At 38.7% G+C, this 15,736-nt stretch overlaps 1 protein-coding gene across 1 annotated transcript in view; it reads left to right on the top strand.

Annotated features, from left to right (window-relative positions):
• The window catches only part of IMPAD1 (inositol monophosphatase domain containing 1), a 20,719-nt gene extending 7,427 nt beyond the window's left edge, over window positions 1–13,292 (top strand). Inside the window, exons 2-5 of the mRNA XM_010838981.1 lie at window positions 2,161–2,323; window positions 3,382–3,477; window positions 5,734–5,895; window positions 7,347–13,292. Of these exons, the coding sequence (XP_010837283.1) occupies window positions 2,161–2,323; window positions 3,382–3,477; window positions 5,734–5,895; window positions 7,347–7,618 (693 nt within the window). The 3' untranslated portion in view covers window positions 7,619–13,292. The remainder of the gene's footprint in view (window positions 1–2,160; window positions 2,324–3,381; window positions 3,478–5,733; window positions 5,896–7,346) is intronic.
• The last annotated feature ends 2,444 nt before the right edge of the window (window positions 13,293–15,736 follow it).

Raw genomic sequence — 15,736 nt, 5'->3', positions numbered from 1 at the left:
AAAGCTGAGCACCGAAAAATTGATGCTTTTGAACTGTGGTGTTGGAGAAGACTCCTTGGACTGCAAGGAGATCCAACCAGTCCATTCTGAAGGAGATCAGCCCTGGGATTTCTTTGGAGGGAATGATGCTAAAGCTGAAATTCCAGTACTTTGGCCACCTCATGCAAAGAGTTGACTCATTGGAAAAGACTGATGCTGAGAGGGATTGGGGGCAGGAAGAAAGGGGGATGACAGAGGATGAGATGGCTGAATGGCATCACGGACTCGATGGACATGAGTCTGAGTGAACTCCGGTAGTTGGTGATGGACAGGGAGGCCTGGAGTGCTGCGATTCATGGGGTCGCAAAGAGTCGGACACGACTGAGCGACTGAACTGAACTGAACTGAGCTGTGTAGCCAAAATGCTTTCTGGTAACATCTGCAAGGTGGCAGAAGAGGAATTCTCTGCTGTCACTCCCTCATAGAACATTGATTTTGGCAGTCTCCCATGGACAAGAGTTCCTTTATGGAAGTCCAGGAGTACAGGAGAGATGTTTCAACACACTGCTGGGGAAAAAAACTCCAAAAATGCATTGAAGAGAGTAAGAGGAATATTTTGACTTTTCTTGCGTTGCCCCTCTGTCAAGGTAATACAGCTCAGTGCCAGGAGAGACCCCCTCAGACTGTGATTACACCCACAAGAGTGTGTGCATGTACACCTGGCAAACTGTTGAGGAGGCCTCCTTGTTTCTCACCTCACCTGGATTACTGGGGTGGTCTGCATGTCTGAGGGCTGGAAGGAGCCATGGGAGCACCTAAGTCAGGATTCAGAACTCACCAGAACGCTGCTAGTAACCTCTTCATAAATGCTGTCGGGAAGCTTGCCATAGCCACTGACTCCTTACCTGCAACCCCCTCCACCCCTAAATCCCCGCAAGTGGCCTGTGAGCACTCCCAGCAATACAGACCTCTGGTTTTTTTCAAAAGGTAAAATTGACAGACCTTTAGCTAGACCAAGGTGAGTGTCCATCTGTGTATAAATTAATTTTTTAAAATATGATACACGTAAAATGGAGTGTTATTCTGGCTTTAAACAGAAGGACATCCTGCCATTTGGGACAACATGGATGGACTTGGAAGGTGTTGTGCTAAGAGAAATGTACCAGACAAAGAAAAACACTATATGGTATCACTTATAGAAACAGTAGAATGGTGGTTCCCATATTCCAGGGGATGGGGTGAAAGGTGAGATGTTGGTCAGGTGTATGAACTTTCATTTATAACTAAGATGAGTAAGTTCTGAGGATCTAATGTACAGCAAGGTGACTGTGGTTTTACATTACTGTGTTATATACATGAAATTTGCTTTGAGAGTAGATCTCATGTGTTTTCACCACAAAATAGAAAAAGGGAAATATATGAAGTAGTAGATACATTAATTAACTTAATTGTGGTACTTACTCCACAATGTGCACGTGTATCATCTTGTCGTGCTGTACGCTTTAAATACATTCAGCTGTGTCAGTTATACCTCAGTGACGCTGGGGAGAAAGCCAAAATATGTCAAGGAAAGTCACCCAACCATGACATTTACATACATATATATTTTTTCTTTTTTTTTTTCTATCCTTCCCCAGGTGGCTTGTTCCATTTCTAAGAAGAGATTAAAAAAAAAAAAAAAACAACCTTTAGGGATTTTGATTGAAGTTGCTTTAAATCTACAATTTGCAGATGGGAGAGTTGATGTCTTTATCATTGTTTTGAAGGCCTATTTTTAAATCCATTATCACTTTTCTCTAACTGTTGTGTTCAGTTTTCCATAATATTGTCAGTCCATTGTCACATTTTTTAATGTATTTCTTTCCCTAAATATCTTTAAGCTTTAAATAGCTTGTTTCTTTGATACTTAGTTTCTTTCTATATTTTTCTAGATTCTCTGTCCTGCTTACACAACAAGCTAAGTTCGAATATTCAATTGGAAAGCACTGGAAGACAACATATCTGGAATTTCTTATATATTTTCATTGGCAAAGAATTTCCTTGAAATAAAAGTGCTAATTTATCTGCTTTCAATTTGGGGGATTTTATCTAAATTGTTTTTCTCTATTGTGCTTTTTCCAGGTAGTATTTTTTTTCTTTAAAACCTTTTAAACTGTCAACCATTCTCAACCATTGATGCAGATCAATACAGAGGAACATGTGGATGCATCTGATCAAGAGGTGATCTTGTGGGATCGGAAGATTCCTGAGGACATCCTAAAGGAAATAGCCACTCCCCAGGAAGTGCCGGCAGAGAGCGTCACCGTCTGGATTGACCCACTGGATGCCACACAGGAATACACGGGTGACTTTTCAATTAAAACTGATCTCAGACTTGATATCGCCTTTATGTATTAGAGAACCAGAACAAGGGCAGGTGGTATATTCCTGGTGGTGAATATTTTTTCCATATGGACACAACTTGTCCAGTTGGATTAAAGCACTATGCTCTGAAACTTCTGGTGTGGATCAGTTAGTTATTGTCAACCTTTTTTGACTGATGTATCATAGCATCCTCTTCTCAGTGACAGTGGCTCACTGTGTCACTGATTCTTTAGTGAAGGGAAGTTTCTGGCAGTCACAACAACAAAATGGTTTCTATCGGACACCTGTTTATTGAAGTGTTTATTTATATATTGACTTGTGTATTGAGGTATGCATTGTTGAGGTATTTATTTATATAAACAATACACTATTGCCTTGTGATGTTGGGAATTTAGATTTTATTGCATACGCATCCAGTCTTAGAATTAAAAATAGTAAATCCTAGGCACCCAGGGAAAGTAAGTGGCAAAATCAGAGTTACTTCCCCCACCTCCTATTTCTGTCCTTCTCATCCAGTTCTAGCTCTTGTTTTATTTCTGTGGATTTTCTTCCAGGCCTTATATTTTACCCAGAGGCTATCTAATTTCTGTCTTTTCTTTATTCTCTTGGTATGTAAAAATTGGTGGCTTATGTATTTGTCCAACTAAATGATACATTCTCTGAGTGTGGGGGCTTCTTCTTTTTTTCTCCTTTGTATTCTTGTGCTTAAGCACAGAAATTGACCCAAAATAGACACTCAGCAGATAACTATTTGGAGAACAGGGAGAAGGCACTAGATGTGTGTATCTAGTAGTAACAAATTCTAAAACAGAAGTTTGCAGAAATAGATAATAGAAACATGGACTGTTGAGAGGTTCCTTTACAAGTGTTTTTTCCTGGACTGAAACTGATGTGCTGATATAATGGTGACAATACTTAGTGAGTACACCCCTTGTACAGGGTCTTTTTTGAGTGCTTGAGACTCAATTTTCATATTTAATCCCAACATTTTAATAATTGTTGTTATTGGATGGTTGTTTTTTTTTTTTTTTCTTGTAGAGGATCTTCGGAAGTATGTTACTACTATGGTGTGTGTGGCTGTAAATGGTAAACCTGTGCTAGGAGTAATACATAAACCATTTTCTGAATATACAGGTAAGAAATATGCTAAAGTTTCCAAAAGTTAATGTTATTGAATCATTTCCTGTATTATTTATGGTCCTGTGGAAATTTCAGCTGTGATTCAACAATTATTAGAGTCAGCCCCACCTCTCCCTTCACTGGATACAGTGAGGATTTTAGTGTTGGTGCTAGTAATGTATGACAAAGCATAGCTTTCTGAACTTGTTTAGAGGATGGAAACTGTTATATGAAGACAAGTGATCCTTAGTGTGTAGGGAATGCACTTGGGCGTGGATGCCCAGCAGCTGCGGTCCTCTCTGTTTCCATCATGCTGTTGCTGGGGATACGGTCTTGGGGCTCTTCCACGTGAGGTCGTGTGCATTCTGGGATCTGCTGTGAAGTGGCCTTAGCCCAAAGAGAATTAGAACTACAATAAAGAAAATGCAGAGCAAGTTGATACCAGAGAGGTAGATAGGTCCTGGTTTCCATATCTGTTCATGTTAGGAGGGAGAATGGGGATAATAAAATGTCCATTTTTAAAAAACCTTTATTCCATCAAAATATATAATCTACGCCCACCCCCCCGCCCAACCATAGGCTTAGTAATATAAGGTGCTTTTACTAGTCAGCAAACATTGCAAAGGAATCAATATGCTCTTAATTAGGTATGAGTGACCTTCCTTTCCTGGATCGAAGATTTGTTTTGGGGAGTGATGTTCAGATCCAGACTGCATATTGATGTTGCAGAGTACAAACTGCCAAGTATTACGTATTTACTAGAATGTAGCTATACTTGACTATAGTGGAAGCTAGGTATTATTATTGCTGGCAGCAGTTAGAACAGAGCTGATCAAAATCTTACCAGATTTAATTAGAATTAATTCACTGAGTGACATTCTTAGAAGCAAGAGATGCTTAAATAGTACACGTTTTACTCAAGTTCTGTATAAATGTGGACGTAGTCCATCCACTCTGTGGAAATCTGTAGCTAGTAGAAAGAAGTTGTAGTGTCTGAAGTCTGTGGAGCAAAGTACCAACCATTTGTTATTTCCTAACGGACTTTCTGTTTGGCTTCTTATAGATGGAGTGTTGAACACATTCTGTTAACTGTTGTTTTAGCTTATCACTACTACCTTATCATCATCATTCACACGTGTTTATTTAAATATCTAACTGTGTTTTAAGGTGTTTGAAATAATTTTGTCCATATAAATGTTATGATTGAATGCATTGAGTTTATGTGGTCTGAAATATATATTTTTAATATTAGTAATTCTTATCTAAAATTATTCTACTAAAATATCTACTGAGATGTACTCTTTATTCTCTTACACAATACTGACCTCTAGAGATACAGCATTGCAAATTCACTTCTTGATACAATCCTGTGTTTTTTGATCATTTCTAAAAAGAATTTAGAGGATTTTTTTGTTTCTCTTTTCTTATTTCACTTTTATTACGAATAATTTCAAAAAGTGATAATGACTTTTCATGTACTTTAGATTTAACAGTTGATATTTTTATATATTTGCTTTTATTTATTCATTCATTTATTTTCTATGTATTTTAGAGATAATCACAAAGATCATGACCTTCTACCCCATATATTTCAGTATTCATCTCTAAAAAGAACATATTTCTAAATAAGAACAGTACTGTTAGTAATAAAATTAACAATTTTATCCAATAGTCACATTTCCCCCAGTTGTTCAAGAAGTGGATTTTACAACCTATTAACTGAGACCACAGTCCAGTCAAGTGACAAGCATTTCTTTTGGTTGTTAGGTCACTTATATTAGATCAGCCTCCAGGCCCCCTTTTCCCCATGGCATTGACTCATTGAAATCAGGTCACTCACTTAACAGAGAAGATCCTGCCCTTTGGGTTATTCTGATTATTATTTTCTTGTGATTATTATCTGCAGGATGTTTACTGGAGAAAGCTCTTGGAGTCAGATTTGTGAGAGGGAGGGCAGGAGGTGGGGAAGTTGAGTTTCAGTGTGGTCCAGTGAAGACCCCACAGTGGCCCTGCAGGGAGCTCTGGAGCCAGGATGTTCCTCAACAAGGACCCACTAGTCACTTTTCTGGCTGGGCAGGGTTCCATCGTCCCTTGTAGTTTTGAATATGGCCTGTTGTAAAAAATAAACATATGACCCTTGTACTCCAAAAACCAAAGCTCCCTGTTTGGAGATAAAAGAATTCTTGGGAAGAAGTATTTTCCAGTCACTCCTGGTATGTTGGTTTTAAAAAAGCCTTGGTGCCATTACTGGCTATTACATTTGCTTTCCAGCTTGGGCGATGGTAGACGGTGGATCAAATGTGAAAGCCCGCACTTCTTACAATGAGAAGACCCCAAGGATTGTCGTGTCTCGCTCGCATTCAGGAATGGTCAAACAGGTTGCTCTTCAGACTTTCGGAAACCAGACTACGATCATCCCAGCGGGCGGTGCTGGTATGTTCCTGCTCTGTGTGGGGCCTACACTGTGCCCTGCGTGGCCACGCCCATGTCAGGAGGCTCATTGGTATCCGGTCCTTGGGAAGAAGTGGGAGTGGACACTGGGGCTTTTAGGACAGGCCTGGTCTCCTACTTGGTTATTTCGAGAGCGGGATTTCAGGCACACCTGCCTCCTGGGTACAGACAGTCTCACAACGGAAACAGTCTCACAGCAGTGGTTTCTGATCCTGGATTATATGCACATCTCTTCCTGACATCGGTGGTTGTTGTATGTGATCTGACTTTGAAGTGATTGTGCTGTTAGTGTAACTGTAACCATCGCAAGGGGAGAAAGAAGGATCCAGCCATCACAACCCTGTATTTAGCAGGGGCTGGCAGGAACCATCGTTAAATGTTATTAGAACGGCTAATGGCTGCTGTTACTAGATTTTTTTTTTAGCCACTCTTTAAAAATACAGAAAACACCCATAGCTTGAGGGCTGTGTGAAACCAGGCCATACCTGGATTTAGCCCACTCTGTTTTGAATGCTGTTTGCTATGACAGAAGTGTTTTAATTCAAATAAATTGTGAAGCATAGTAGGAAACATTTGTGTTTGAAAACCTTTTTCAACACAGTAATAGAAAAGTAATGCTTTTAACTTTTAAGCCTAACAGTTTTAGTTTACTGCTGACCTATACATGTCTTTGTTAACATGGTTTCATTGTTTTTTTTTATAGGCTGTCAGGTTGATCAGGAAAGGTGATATGCAGAATTCCCAATAGGAATAGGATAAAATAGGTTTTTGACCCAGTTTCTTCTGGGTTTGTTTTATTATTTTATTTTTAAAATTTTGCATCATTACACAAAAGACTTAGGGTAATAATATTATCTTGTGCTTTCTCCTTTCCAATCCATTCTTCCTAGACACTCAAGGGACTCCTGGGGGTGTTTAGCTTCAGTGTATAGTCCATAGCAAACAATTCATATTGAAGGTATCACCTCTCAGAAGACAACCACAAAGTAGATTTAAATTTAAAAAATTATAGGCATATGTTTATTTATACTTGAGAATAGCTTAATAAACTACTTTGAACACATTGCAGTATTGTTTTGCTCATTTGGGTTTAACATCTGTACTGTGACATTAAAAGAACTACTTTTATTCTTTTTGTTTGTTTGTTTGTTATATTTTCTTTTTCTTTTTTTTAAATTTTATTTTATTTTTAAACTTTACATAATTGTATTAGCTTTGCCAAATATCAAAATGAATCCATCACAGGTATACATGTGCTCCCCATCCTGAGCCCTCCTCCCTCCTTTTAAAAATAAGTTTAGATTTAGCAGTTGCAGAGATAGTATAGAGAGCGCCTGCATACCCCATGCTGGTGTCAACAACATCCCCAAGACAGTACGCTCCTTTCTTCCTCTCTTCCAGATAATAACCTAAATCCTGTGTTTATCTTGCAGGTTATAAAGTTTTAGCACTCTTGGATGTGCCTGATAAGAGTCAAGAAAAAGCTGATCTATATATCCATGTGACATACATCAAAAAGTGGGATATCTGTGCTGGCAACGCCATCTTGAAAGCCCTCGGGGGGCACATGACCACCCTGAGTGGTGAAGAAATTAGCTACACTGGTTCCGACGGCATTGAAGGGGGGCTCCTGGCCAGCATCAGGATGAACCACCAGGCTCTGGTCAGAAAGCTCCCGGATCTGGAGAAGACGGGACATAAGTAAGCCAAGCTTGATGACAGGTCACAGCGCCCCCCAGAGCTGAACGGTCGGCCTGACGTGCTGAGGCTTCAAAGCGGCGGTGGAGACTATGCATGGTTTAGGCCATCCCGAACTTTTTAAAGTATTTATGAAGCATCTGAGACTTCTTTTCCCTGTAATAGGATGCAGGGTCAGGGAGAATGGGTTGCTTCATGTCTCAAGTGTTGTCTTTATTTTTGAGACTATTTTCGTACGGTTGTCATACACAAGGCGCATATATATATATTTGTGAATTAAAATCTATAGCTGAGTCTACATTGTTATGAGTCACCATTTTCACACAATATCATGAATCTTCAGTTTGTTAATACTTTGATATAGAATTGGGCTGAAGAAAGGATTGTTTTGTGTAGGTGTTTAATACTACTATACAGTTATATCTCATTGAAAATAAAATAATTGGGGATTTTTACCCCTAATTCAGATAGAAAGCACAAGAAGCTGCAGATTCATTAATATGCAACAGATTCTCTGTTAATATTTCTTATGGATTAAAATAGAAAAAGCTCAAATTGTTTTTTTTTCTTTGAAATTTTAATAACAGTTTCACCAGCTAGTAGAGAATATGGATATATGACGGTTGCATTGTAATTTCTGTGTGTGTGTGTATTGTTTCGTTTTGGTTTGTTTTTATAAAGAGACGTGTGTTTGTACCTATGGGTTCAACATTTCTGCCATCTTGCTGATCAGTTTCACTTGCCCTGTGGATGGTGCATGGTTCTGTCCTTTCCCTCCTGACCCAAATTTAATCTTTAACTTCTAAGGTTTGTATTAAGATTTCAGGGCTTAACGTTAGAATTTTGGTACTTTTTCTCATTAGGGGTAAAATATGCTATAAGGCATTATAAAAATATAATGTTATTCTGTTATTAACTGAAAGTTATTTGAAGTTACATGAATTGAACTAGCCTTCATTATTTTTAAAAACCTTGTTTTAGTACTTTTAAAAAAATTTGCCATGTCTGTAGGGATTCCCTCTTTATCAAGAGTGAGTTAAGGTGGCTTTTGCCATTAATAAATGGATCTGATCTAACCAAGCTCTCAAAGTAGTAACCTAAGATACTTTGTATTTTCTCTTTGGGTTAAAAAAATGAAGATTGAACTTACTTTTTGTTGAATTTTTTTTCCTATTCAGGTGTGCACAATCTGGTTGAAAAAGGTTATGACATATTTTCAGTGTCAGTGTAATTCAAGCTTTGTTTTGTGAGCCGTCTCTCATTGGGATGTCTGATTTCTCTCAGCGCGATCAGAAACTTCAGTTCAACAGTACCGTCATTTCACATGACCTTGCCACGATTTTGTTCCATAACACACTGATAAGGAGAGGGATTTCTTAGGGTTTCATGGTTTCCTTTTTTCTTCTTGTCTCTCTCTCTCTCTTTAACCCTAGATCAGTTTTTAATGCTTGGTCAATTTTCTGTTTATTTTCTTGTCTTGGAGATAAAGTTGACCAAAGGAAGGGCAGGCGTCCTCACCTGGTGGAATGTGCTTACAACTTTAACTTTAGGCTTGCAGATCACGCCATCTGAGGTCCTTGGTCCTCGTTGGGGAATTGGCCCAAGTGTGATACACACATTACCTTTACCCAGTTTCCAGCAACCGGTCACCAGTCCTGCAGGGCAGTGAGCCTCAATAGCTAGGGTTTTATTCATCAGAATTCATTCCAAGTTTTAGTAGTTGAAATACCTGGTGTTTAACCAGGACTTTTAGGAATTCTGAGCCAAGTGTTAGAGGCTTCATCTTTTTACTTTGCAATGAGATGAGGGAATCTTTTTCCTCAGGAGAGATGGCAGAAGCATATGCCATTTCCAGAGTCCTGTGGTGTAAGTGTCTGTTCTAATTGTGGTGTGTCAAACTTCGGGGAAAGAGACTAGCATATTAGGAAATGGGACTAGTTCATATTAGCAGGCATGGTGTTTTGGCTTTAGTTTTTAATTTTATTAAGCCACACGTAGATAATGACTTTGTGGAGAGCTTGTGTCATGTGCAAAAATTAGGATACTGGCTGACAAATGCATTATTTTTGCGATTTCTTGAGTATAGCATAGTACTAATAGTTTTAAGTGCTTTTATAAGAAGCTCATTTTAAAACAGTTTGTTTCTAAAAGTCAGTATACATTACAGAACTAATATAAATTCAAAGAACAGTATTTATTTTATTTATGTAGGACATTGTGCCAGGACACACCAGTGAGAAACACCTTCTTGTGTGAGACAGATGATATCTCCCATAAATACAAGTATTTCTAAAATGTTTACTCTTAGTGACTCTCACCTACCCAATACCTGATGTCCCTTTCCCTTGTCTTTGCCCTTATTTAGAGGACAGTTTTCCATTAAAATTGAGTTTTATGAATCAGTTAGTAAAAGTAGCACCTTAGGATCCATCAGCTGTCCCCTTCCTCTGCCCCTCTTTCCACCTTGTTCCATGTCTCCCTAACTTGTTAATATATGTTAACTTATTTCTGCTTCTCTTTGTTAACCAATATACCCTTCCCCAACACTTAACCCTGGAATTCTCTCATAGACCTGTGTCTTTGTGATTGGCTGCTGAAATCTTAGGGCAGAACTGAGACTAGAATTCCAGTGGGGGAGATTAATACTGACAGAGCCCAAGTTGACTATTACTTTTCAAAGACTCCTCAAAAAGTAAAGGAAAGTCACCTTTAAAACCACAGAGTAACTGTCAAGAATAACCCAAGGCTTCTGTCATAAGCCTTTCTGACCCATCCTTCAAAGAATGAACATGCAGAAAATACAAGCGCACTGCCTGCTGGAGAAAGCTTGCTATCTCTATTAGTTTTCATAATTGATTCCTACTTCAGTTGGGATTGTAAGGACCTACGAGACGGGTCCTATTTATCTTTGTTATTCAGTTGTCCCCTTTCCCCAATTTTAGTGTTTTTCTTTGATTCTAAATACTGAGTTATGTATGGCGGGATAATGAAGTGACAAGCTTCATGTGGTTTGTGTGCTTTAAGTAGCAGTTGTGCAGATTCTTCCTGTTTCTGGGTGCTTCCTTTGAATATTGTACAAATCGAGTCGGGGCGGTGGCTGAGGAAAGAGTGGGAGGAGGAAAGGCCTGGGGGAAGGGGGACGCCAGGCAAGCCCTTCCTTGCCCTGTCTCAGGGTGTTTAATTCAGAAATTGGATTTGACTCAGGCTTTGCAGGTGATGACTGTCTCCCATTGCCCAACGTAAGTAAAGAAAGCTGGCGTGCCACCCCCTCCCTATTCCTCAGAAAAGAAAGTACCCAACTGGCCTCTCCTTGATGACAGCTTGAAAATGGCTTTCTGGAGACAATCTTAAGCAGGTTTAAAACGGGAACGGTTTAGAATCTAGCCACAACCACTCACTCACCTTGGCTGTGTCGATTGCTTGTGAATAGAAGCAGTGATTTGGTTTAAGACTTATTTGTTTTTAGCATATGCCTAAAAACGTCTGCCTTGTAACTGTTGTGTAAAATAAATTGATGGTTTCATTTTTATTCTAAAAAAAGTTGTGCCTTAACAATAGGGCATTGTATGTTAATAAGGGAAAACAAAAAATTTTTTTTAGTAGATGGGGAAAACAGTAACTTTTGCCATTAAAATTTAAGTTCATGTTTTTAATATTAGAGTTGGGGAAAATCATTAAAGTTGAATAAAATTAATATAAAATTATTTTTACATAATCTAGCATTTACAACTGAAGTACTTTTTTATAAGAACTGGCATCTTGATGTATATGTCTGAAATGATACATAATCCTTTGGTTTTTAATTTGAATTAATAAGACCATGATAGATTTTGATTTTTAATTTTACTTTTAAACTATTTTAGTGTGCTATTATATTTGTTCTAGAACTCTGAGTCACTTTGGTTTTAAAAGCTAGCTGTTTTTTTCATACCACATCAGAAATTTCTTAATGTTAAAAAATACTGTATGTTTGTGATGTAACCAACCAGAACAGTTCCTAGATTGGGGAGGGTTTGGATTAACATTTACTAAGAAGGCAAGAAGAATTGAACTTTATACTTCTAAAGGAGGTTTTTGGTTTTATGAGGTGCTGGTCATAAAACTTGTTTTCTTGTTTGTTTGTTTGTTTTTAATTTTATCAAAGCCAGGCAGGTGTTTGCATTCTAATTTACCATTGATAAAGACACAGGAAAGCCACTTTTTTTTTAAATTATTTTTTAAAATGAGTAATGAATTATGTGGGAAAATGAGATTTATAAATACTAGTTTTCCTTTGAGATAATGTAAATCAAACTTTCATAAGTTAAGGGTGATGCATAATATCATAACTTGTACACTGTGTTTGTAAGGGTTCCCTAAAGTATTAACATTCAGGTAATTTGTGTAAATTGCAAAAGCAGAAACTGTGATGTTCGGTTAGTAGTATGTTGTGTTAGAAGTCTTTTGGGGATGTATGTTATATACATAGTTGACTGTTATTCACTTGCTCCTCTTGTATTAAGTAGGAGATACAACATCCCAAGTCATTTTTAGATCAGTTAGCCTTCAGAGACTTCACCTCTCTTCCCAAATTATCTCTTCCAAGCTGTCTTCATCATCTGTGTTCAGTTACAGTGGAATTGTTTATTGATGTTAATTTATGTGTAAAATATGGACTTCAGTGTCCCTTGTACTCTTGCATCCACTGTTGGCAGTAGCCAAAGCTAGCTTCATAGTCTTACCAGGAGAGACAGCATTCTGCCGTAATGAACTGTGGTGCTGCCAGAGGGATTTTTTTCCCCCTTTCAATGGTTTTACTTAAGTTACTGGATAAGCAGTTGAGTTTACATTAAAACAATGAAATGCTATGTCTTGTCTATATTCTGCCTCTTCCAAATTGGATGTTTTTTTTTTTTGTTAATAATTTTTCACTTCCTTATCAATCTTTTATAGGGGGCTAGTGATGAGAGGGGTTAAAATAAAACTGCCTACCTTTGAATACCCCTGGGGAGCCTGGTGGGCTGCCGTCTATGGGGTTGCACAGAGTCGGACACGACTGAAGTGACTTAGCATAGCATAGCATTCCCTCACACATGGAAGGCTGTGGAGGAGCGAGACCATTCCTGTTGCCAAGGCATGCTTCAACACCAGAGTTCTCCTTACTCAGCATGCAACCCCTGCCTCACCCACGTCCCCTAATTAAAGAGGGTCCCGGCTGCAGCCTCTACTGAGAAGTAGAGGGAAGCCCTCCTTCCAGTTTTTTTGAGCAGTTTTCTGGTACCTCCCTTGTTGCCCTCATTTTTACATGGGTTGTTGTAAACTTTTTGAGAACAGGGATTACATCTTAATGATTTTTGTATTTCCACCTCGACCCAGCAGCTAGTCCAGTATCTGGAAAAAATTAGGTGCTTCATGTGTGTCAAACTAAATGGAATAAAGGCAGCATCAGTGTTTTCTCATGCCTCAGTGGTGTAAGCTGCTTGTTTGGTTGGTTTCCTCTGCAGATATTTGTGTTTATCACCCACACACCCTAAGTTATTTTTTAAAGTTTTGTTTTCTTGCCTTCCAATACTACCCCATGGCCAGTTAGCTCTAGAAAATGTAGCTGCCTCTGAATGAAATGATTATCCCAAACTCTGCCCCTGGATATACTTTGCCAAACTGAAATTTGAATTTTCTGAATAAATTGGTCATGTCTGAAAGATGGTGTGCTGCTTGTACTTTTTTTTTTCGTCTTTTAAAAAGTTTTTACTGTGGTAAAATATATGTATAACGGATTTACCATTTCAACCATTTTTAAGTGTACAATGAGTAGTGTTTATATTTACAGTCCCTAGTGGCTCAGATGGTAAAGAATCTGCCTGCAATGCAGGAGATGCAGGTTCAATCCCTGGGTCAGGAAGATCCCCTGGAGAAAGGAATGGCAACCACTCCGGTATTCTTGCCTGGAAAATTCCAGGGACAGAGGAGCCTGGTGGGGTACAGTCCAGGGGATCGCAGAGTCAGAAATGACTGAGCGACTAACACATACAACTGTCATCCCTACCCATTTGTGGAACCTACTCATCCCAAATAGAAACCTCTACCCCCTGGACAGTCACATACCATCCCCCTCTCCTGGTAGGAACTCTCCTGCTTTCTGTCCAAGTGCTTAATTTTATGGGACTCTCTCTTCTGTGTCACCATTTACCAAAAAATCATCTGTTTGAAAGTGGGTGTACATGACAAACACCTCTGGCAAAACTCTCAATTGAATGTGAAGATTTTTTTAAGTAAGATGAAGGGAGGATAGAAAGAGCTAAAGAAGAACAAAATGGTAGAAAAGTAGTAATAGGAAAAATCTGATGAGAAAGATAACCAGGATGCTTGTTTCCTCAAGTCTTGTCAGTGATAAAATGATGTAATCCACCCGCTTTGAGATGTTTTAGTTTTAATCTGGTTTCTTTGGAAGATGAATAAATCAGGCTTGAGGAGGGTAGGCCCCTTCATTCCATTACTGGCAAACTGCTTGAGTCTCTAGATGATTTTTGTTATGTTATTTTAATTTCTATAGCTACACTTAAAAAAAAAACATTTCAAAATGCCTTTTTTTTTTTCTGAAAAGCATGACTTTTCTCAAAAGTATGATTTTTTTTGGAAATTTTGCTTGTTAAGTTTCCCTAGGATTTCTTGAAAAAATATTAGTCAGATCTGCAGATTGGCTTTTCCCATCTGACAAAGCTGAGTGCAGAAACTGCAGGGTCCGGGCGATGTCTGGGCTTGCTGTCCAAAGGGTAAGCCCCATCCCAGCTGGGAATTTCTGAGTGGTGCCTGTTTGGGAGTTCTCTACCACTCCTTCCATGCCCAGCTGGTCTCACTAGGCTACAATTATATATAAGAGGAAGAAAATACCTGTTTGAATACTGAAAGGAGCAAAAGACTTCTAGACACTTTTTAGAATTCTGAGACACGTGATTTTACACAGACATTGGTAGTATTGAGTTCATATTAGATATTCCGTCAATATACCTTAACAATTCCATTTAATATTGTAAATGGTTGGCTCAGGAAACGACAGTGAGTGAAGGGTGTGCTTTGTTTATCTAGCACCACTCCTCCCCCCTCATTTTCTTTCTTTTTTTTTTTAAATCACTAGAAATTTAAATCACTAGTATCCACTTCAAATTGAAGACGTCTAGCCAAAAAATATCAGGCGCTTTCATGGTTGCTAGTGATCTTCATAGCACATTTTCATTTCATGGAGTGTTACAGGTCATTTCTGGTATTTCTATTGCTATGCCTGTTACTGAACTAAGGTTCAGATGCTCACCACTCAAAAGTCAGTCATTCAAGAGGCAAGTGTCAGTAAAAGGGAAAGCTGCTTTAATCAGAAAAACTAGCAAGCTGGGGAGAAGGGAGTCTCATGTTCTAAGACCAACCCTGAAGATTCTGCTCAGCCACGGCAGTTTTTAAAGGGAAAAATGAAGGTGGATGGGGAGAATCTCAGTGGATCATGGAGGGGTGGAGGTTGGATTCTACATCTTTGTCCACTGCATACAGACTGACGAACCCCCAGTTTGAATCTTTGCTAGATTCTGGACCGATATTTCAAAATGCCTTTCACTGAGATTCAGCATGTTCAAATCTATATGCAGTCTGCTTTTTCCATGAAAAAAAAAAAAAGACATGCTTTCTCCATCATGGAATTGTATTCGTTTGATGGTGATGTGACTTGGTGGGGTCTTTCTCTGTATCCTGTTTAAGGTGTAATGACATAATTCTTAGATGTGTGATGGGATGCTTTTGAAAAATTTATGCTCATTATTTCTTCAAATCATATTCAGCCCTCCAAGAAGGGGGCTACAGTCTCCTTCTTGAGATTGCAATTACTTTTCTTGCCTGGGAAATCGCATCAACAGAGGAGCCTGAAAGGCTACGGTCCACAGGGTCACAAAACATGACTCAGCGACTAAACAACTATTCCATTAGATTGCTCACTATTGCCCAGGGCCACACAGATTCTGTTCATTATTTTTTCCGTCTTTTTCTCCCTGTGCTTCAATTTCCACAGTTTTTATTGGCATGTCTCCCACTTCATTTCTCTCTCTCTCTCTCTCTCTTTTTAATTAGTTGATTTGGTTGCACTGGATCTCAGTTGTTGCATATA

The sequence above is a fragment of the Bison bison genome, unplaced genomic scaffold (assembly GCF_000754665.1).
Source record: "Bison bison bison isolate TAMUID 2011002044 unplaced genomic scaffold, Bison_UMD1.0 scf7180017864108, whole genome shotgun sequence".
In the NCBI taxonomy this organism is placed as follows: Eukaryota; Metazoa; Chordata; class Mammalia; order Artiodactyla; family Bovidae; genus Bison; species Bison bison.
This window is presented reverse-complemented; position numbering and strand designations above follow the sequence as displayed.